Below are 5,663 nucleotides of genomic sequence, written 5' to 3' on the forward strand. Positions count from 1 at the left end.
GGCGGCCCCGCCCGGCGGGGCAGGGCTTTCCCCCGGCTCCCCCGGTAGTGAGGCGCCCGGCCGCGCTGCCCGCTGTGGCCCCCACCTCCCCACACTCGGGTGCGCAGCTTCCTCCGGGGCCGTTAGGACCTTCCACTGGGGCCCCTTTTTGTTGTAGGCGGTTAGAAAGCAGTTTACAGAGGATGGGTCTTTTGAAAACCGACTGGGGGAATAATAACATTTAAATACACGTTTTTCACAAGCTTGTGGAAATACAGGCGATTTTTTCCCCTTCTTCCTCTTCCTTCCCCACTCTTCTATCTTCTCCCCACCCCCCACTTCTTCCCTCCCCTTCCTTCTCCCCACCCCCCTTTCTCCTCCTCCTCCTCCTATAAGGACTTGCTACTTTGCTCATGCTGGCTTTGAACCCTTGGGCTCCAATGGTCCAGTAACCATATCTTCCTTAGCAGCTGAAACTACAGGCATACATCGCTGCACTTGGCTCGCTTTCTTTTCTCCTATATTTTGAAGGATTTTCTTGTAAAACTGGTAATGATAAAAATATTATAGAGACATGTAGAACATAAAATCACAGGCCAGCTGGGTGCCGTGTAGCTCATGTAGGCTGAGATCTGAGGATTACAGTTCAAAGTCAGCCTGGGCAGGAAACTCTGTGACTCTCATTTCCAATTAACCATCAGAAAACCAGAAGTGATTCCAAGTGATAGAGTACTGGCGTTAAGCAAAAGTGCTCAGGGGCAGCACACAGGCCCTGAGTTTAAGCTCCATGACTGACAAAAAGCAAAACAAAAAGAAAACAACACTGGCTGGAGAAAGTTGGGAGTTGCAAAGGCTGAAGGTAGAGCTTGGAATGGTGGTATCTGAATGGCCTCAGGAAGCAAGTAGACAACAAAAGATTCTCTTACCTTTATCAAAACTGTTAAAGTGAAGCATGGCCCCGAGAGCCATGTGATCTAGTAACCCATTTATGGAGTACCCACAGTGAGTGCTGCTTGCTCAGTCTTTCTTGATAGGATTTTCTGAAGAGGTTTTATCTGTAAAAAAGGAAGCCATATATTGTCACTACTGATTCTTGCAGTGGAGTCTTTTCTCCATACATTTATTGAGCACTTTTTGTTTTTGCAGGTCTTTCTGTGGTAGTTACTAAGCATTATAGCCATCATGTTAATTTCAGCAGTGTGTACTGGAGATTCTGCTTTGTGACCCCCCCCCAAGTAAATTTTGCATTCAGACCAAAGAAGTCTTTGTCCTATGTGAAGGAATGAATGAGCCTGGGATGGGTTTCTCCTCCATGGAAGCAGATGAGGAGTGGGTGGGTGGGGAGTATTTTTCTGGAAAGAAGATTGATTTCTCTTGTGTTTCTCCAAATGTGTTTTATTTTTTACGTTTTGACAGTTGTAGGGCTTGAACTCGGGGCCTGTGTGCTGTCCCTGAGCTTTCTGCTCAAGAGTAGTACTCTACCACTTTGAGCCACTGCTCCACTTGTGGTTTTCTGGTAGTTAGAGATAAGAGTCTCACAGACTTTCCTGCCCATGTTGGCTTCAAACTTTGATCCTCCAATCTTGATCTCTTGAGTAGCTAGGATTACAGATGTGAGCCATCAGTACCTGGCTGGTGTTTGTTTGTGTGTGGTTAAGAGTGGGAAAACTCAAGCCGGGTGCCAGTGGCTCACACCTGTAATCCTAGCTACTCAGGAGGCTGAGATCTGAGGATCATGGTCCATGTAAGCACCAGAAAACCGGAAGTGGCACTGTGGCTCAAGTGTAGAGCTCTAGCCTTGAGCTGAAGAGCTAATGGACAGTGCCCAGGCCCAGAGTTCAAACCCCATGATAAAAAAAAAAAGTTGGAAAATTCAGGACAGTACTCCAAGAGTGTGAACAGTAGGGGTATATCCATTTGCTCTTGAATACTCAAAGGAACAAATTAGAGCTAGCCAAGAATTGGAGGCCATTAGGCAGAGTAGCCTTTACTTAATCATCTGTTCTTTAAACAAAGGCACCCAAAAAGAAAGGGAAGAAAGGCAAAGCCAAAGGCACTCCTATTGTTGATGGACTTGCTCCAGAGGACATGAACAAGGAACAGGTGAGTAGAGCCTATGCGGTCCAATCTTAATGTGGGGTGAAAACTACTTGGACAATGTACAGGGCCAGGGCTGGTCACTGTGGACTGTACATTTGAGGTGCAGACTTGGAAGCCTATAGGGTCTGGCAGGAGGGCAGGGACTAAGGGAGACTGGGAGGTTTGCACCCCATGCAGAACACTGCTGCAGTCACTTCACCATGTGGTTGCCTTGTGTGCACTGAACTCCAATGCTGTTTCTTCACTGAGTTTTAAAGAGAAGTTACAAGTTTGGATATTTACAAGAAGTCTCAATATCATGTAATGGCAGACTAACACCCAGACCTCTGCTCACACTCAGACCTCTGCTCAGTGTTCTCAACTCAGAGCCCTCTGGGCTGGTGGTTATTTTGTCTGTCAAGGGAAGTAAGATTCCCAAGAAAGATAGAAGCCTGTCCTACTTTTCTCTGTAACCTACTTTTTCAGTTTCAATTGGCTCTGGATCAAAGTGTGTTGATTGCTAGAAGTCTGCTTATTTTTTTCATGGTTCTGGGGTTTGAACTCGGGGCCTGGGCACTTCTGAGCTTTTTCCACAGCTCCATTTCTGGCTTTTTTTCCCCCCCTGGTCCTGGGGCTTGAATTTGGGACCTAGGCACTGTCCCTGAGCATTTTTGTGCAAGGCTAGTGCTCTACTACTTGAGCCACAGCTCCACTCCTGGCTCTTTTGGTGGTTAGTAGGAGATAAAAGTCTCACAGGCTTTCCTGCCTTGGCTGGTGTTGGACCACAATCCTCATATCTAAGCCTCCTGAGTAGTTGGAATTACCGGTGTGAGCTAGTGGTGCTTGCTGTGAACTTTTTTTTTTTTTTGTCAGTCCTGGGGCTTGAACTCTGGGCCTGGGCACTGTCCCTCAGCTATTCAGCTCAAGGCTAGCACTCTACCACTTGAGCCAAAGAGCCACTTCTGGCTTTTTCTCCTTATGTGGTGCTAAAGAATCGAACCCACAGCCTCATGCATGCAAGGCAAGCATTCTACCACCGAACCACCTTCCCAGCCCTGTGAATTTTTTTTTTTTTTTGGGTCCGGTCATGGGGCCTGAACTCTGGGCCTGGGCGCTGTCCCTCAGCTCTTCAGCTCAAGGCCAGTGCTCTACCACTTGAGCCACAGCACCACTTCTGGCTTTTTTCTTTTTTTCTTATGTGGTGCTGAGGAATCGAACCCAGGGCCTCAGGCATGCAAGGCAAGCGCTCTACCCCTAAGCCACCTTCCCAGCCCTCTTTTGAGAAATTTATGTAATATAAATTGCCAGGATAATATCTGAGCACTAATGGCTCATGCCTATAATACAAGCTACTCAGGTGGCTGAGATCTGAGAATTGTGGTTCAGATCAAATCCAGTCAGAGAAGTCCATGAGATTCTTATTTCCAATTAACCAGCAAGAAGCTGGAAGCAGAGCTATGGCTCAAGTGGTAGACCGCCAGCCTTGAACAAAAGGCTAAACGAGAGCAAAAGGCCCCAGTGTTCAAGCCCCAGTATTGTCACCCCCCAAAAAAAATAAATTAAAAAATCAATAGAACATGAGACTTATCTCCAATTACGAAGCAAAAGTTGGAAATAGAGGTGTGGTAGTGCCATCCTTGAGCAAAAAAGCAAATCAATAGTGAGACATCCTGAGTTTAAGCCTCTGTACTAGCACAAACAATAAATAAACAAGTCCCTGAGAATTATCTTAATTGTTCTGTGATCATTGTCTGGACTTAAGAGAATGCTGACATTTGTTGACTATATACTGTCCCTGGAGACGTCCTCACATTGTATTTTAACCTTTTACTTTTAGTCCTTTATCTATTATTTATTTATTTAGTCGGTTGTGGGGCTTGAACTCTGGGCCTGAGTGCTGTACCTCAGCTCTTCAGCTCAAGGTGAGCACTCTACCACTTGAGCTGCAGCGCCACTTCTGGTTTTCTGAGTGTTTATTGGAGATAAGAGTTTCACGGACTTTCTTGCCTGGGCTGGGTTTGAACCATGATCCTCAGATCTCAGCCTCCTGAGTAGCTAGGATTACAGGCGTGAGCCACCAGCGCCTGGTGCCCTTTATTTTCTGGTCCCTACTTCTTTCTTCCTTGCTTCTCTTTGCCAAAACATCCCAGGTGGTAGATGAGCGCCTGAGTGTGATTCACCTGGTACCCTGTGCCTGGTCAGGTGGAGGAGCATGTCAACCGCATTCGGGAGGAGCTGGACCGAGAGCGAGAGGAGCGCAACTACTTTCAGCTGGAACGGGACAAGATCCACACCTTTTGGGAGATTACTCGGAGGCAGCTGGAGGAGAAGAAAGCTGAGCTTCGAAACAAAGACCGGGAGATGGAGGAGGCAGAGGAGAGGCATCAGGTGGAGATCAAGGTGAGTGAGGCTGGCCTGCCCTTTTCTACTGGGCTCATCCTGCAACAGCACAGAAATAGAACATGATGGTGGGGTGGGGGCATTTTCTCTCCTTGCTTTGGGGTCACAGCCCTTTGTGCCCTTTGTGCTGGATGAGATTTTTCTAAAGGAGGCTGAGGGAAAGAAGTTTCACTGAAACTCCTGGGAAAGAGACCCTGCAGGCCCTGCATGTTTGAATCTCAGCCTCCATAGTACGACAGACAGGAGCTGTGCAGTCAGGCTGACTTCCTTGCAACCTGGTTCTGCCCATGTAGCTCCAGGTGAGCTGGGCATGTGTCTCATGTGCCAGTCTTGGTCTCCTCCAGTGTACCTCAGGTGTGTGAGTAAGAGGTGGTTCCTTTCTCTGCCCTGTAGGTGTACAAACAGAAGGTGAAGCACCTGCTGTATGAGCACCAGAACAACCTTACTGAGATGAAGGCAGAGGGCACTGTCGTCATGAAGCTGGCTCAGAAGGAGCACCGTACTCAGGAGGGTGCACTGCGCAAGGATATGCGGGCACTGAAGGTGGAGCTTAAGGAGCAGGAACTAGCCAACGAAGTTGTGGTGAAGAATCTCCGGCTGGTAAGTATAAGAGCGGATGTGGGTTCACAGACCGTGGGGACATGAAGCTAGTCCCCTGATTATTCAGCCATTGTGAGGATAGCACTTGGACCTGAATCAATTGGGAGCCTTCTGAGAATTTAGGAGGAAGGATGTTTGTTCTGATATTTGTTTTAAAGGTTCTTTCTGGATGTTGGGTTGACAAACATTTGTCTTGTGCCTAGAAGCAGCTCAGCCTCAGCTGTCTGAACATGAAACTCAGTGGCATTGTAGACTGCAGTGACATGTGAGGGTGCTGAGGTTTCTAGCCTATCTCGTCTTTTCAGAAGCATGAGATGGCTGGTTTCCGATTAATTAAGTGATAGGAGGCGGTTTGCTTAATGTTAAGGCCTGGGTTACATGACCAAAGTGATCTACTGAGTCTTCCCTAAAAAAAAAAATAATTGAGGGCTGGGAAGGTGGCTCGGTGGTAGAGCGCTTGTCTTGCATGCATGAGGCCCTGGGTTCAATTCCTCAGCACCACATAAACAAAAAGAAAAAAAGCCGGAAGTGGCGCTGTAGCTCAAGTGGTAGAGTGCTAGCCTTGAGCTGAAGAGCTGAGGGACAGCACCCAGGCCCAGAGTTCA

The 5,663-nt window shown here is 47.6% G+C and overlaps 1 protein-coding gene across 2 annotated transcripts in view; it reads left to right on the top strand.

Annotated features, from left to right (window-relative positions):
- Gas8 (growth arrest-specific 8) overlaps positions 1–5,663 on the top strand; it is a 20,518-nt gene that overhangs the window by 441 nt on the left and 14,414 nt on the right. The window contains exons 2-4 of one of the 2 annotated variants that reach the window (XM_013035649.1): positions 1,996–2,082; positions 4,261–4,458; positions 4,852–5,058. In XM_013035649.1, coding sequence (XP_012891103.1) covers positions 1,996–2,082; positions 4,261–4,458; positions 4,852–5,058 — 492 coding nt within the window. Of the gene's footprint in view, positions 1–1,995; positions 2,083–4,208; positions 4,459–4,851; positions 5,059–5,663 lie in introns of those variants that run through there. The other variant, XM_013035650.1, reaches the window with a different exon arrangement.

Source organism: Dipodomys ordii, unplaced genomic scaffold, assembly GCF_000151885.1.
Source record: "Dipodomys ordii isolate 6190 unplaced genomic scaffold, Dord_2.0 Scaffold217, whole genome shotgun sequence".
Lineage (NCBI taxonomy): Eukaryota > Metazoa > Chordata > Mammalia > Rodentia > Heteromyidae > Dipodomys > Dipodomys ordii.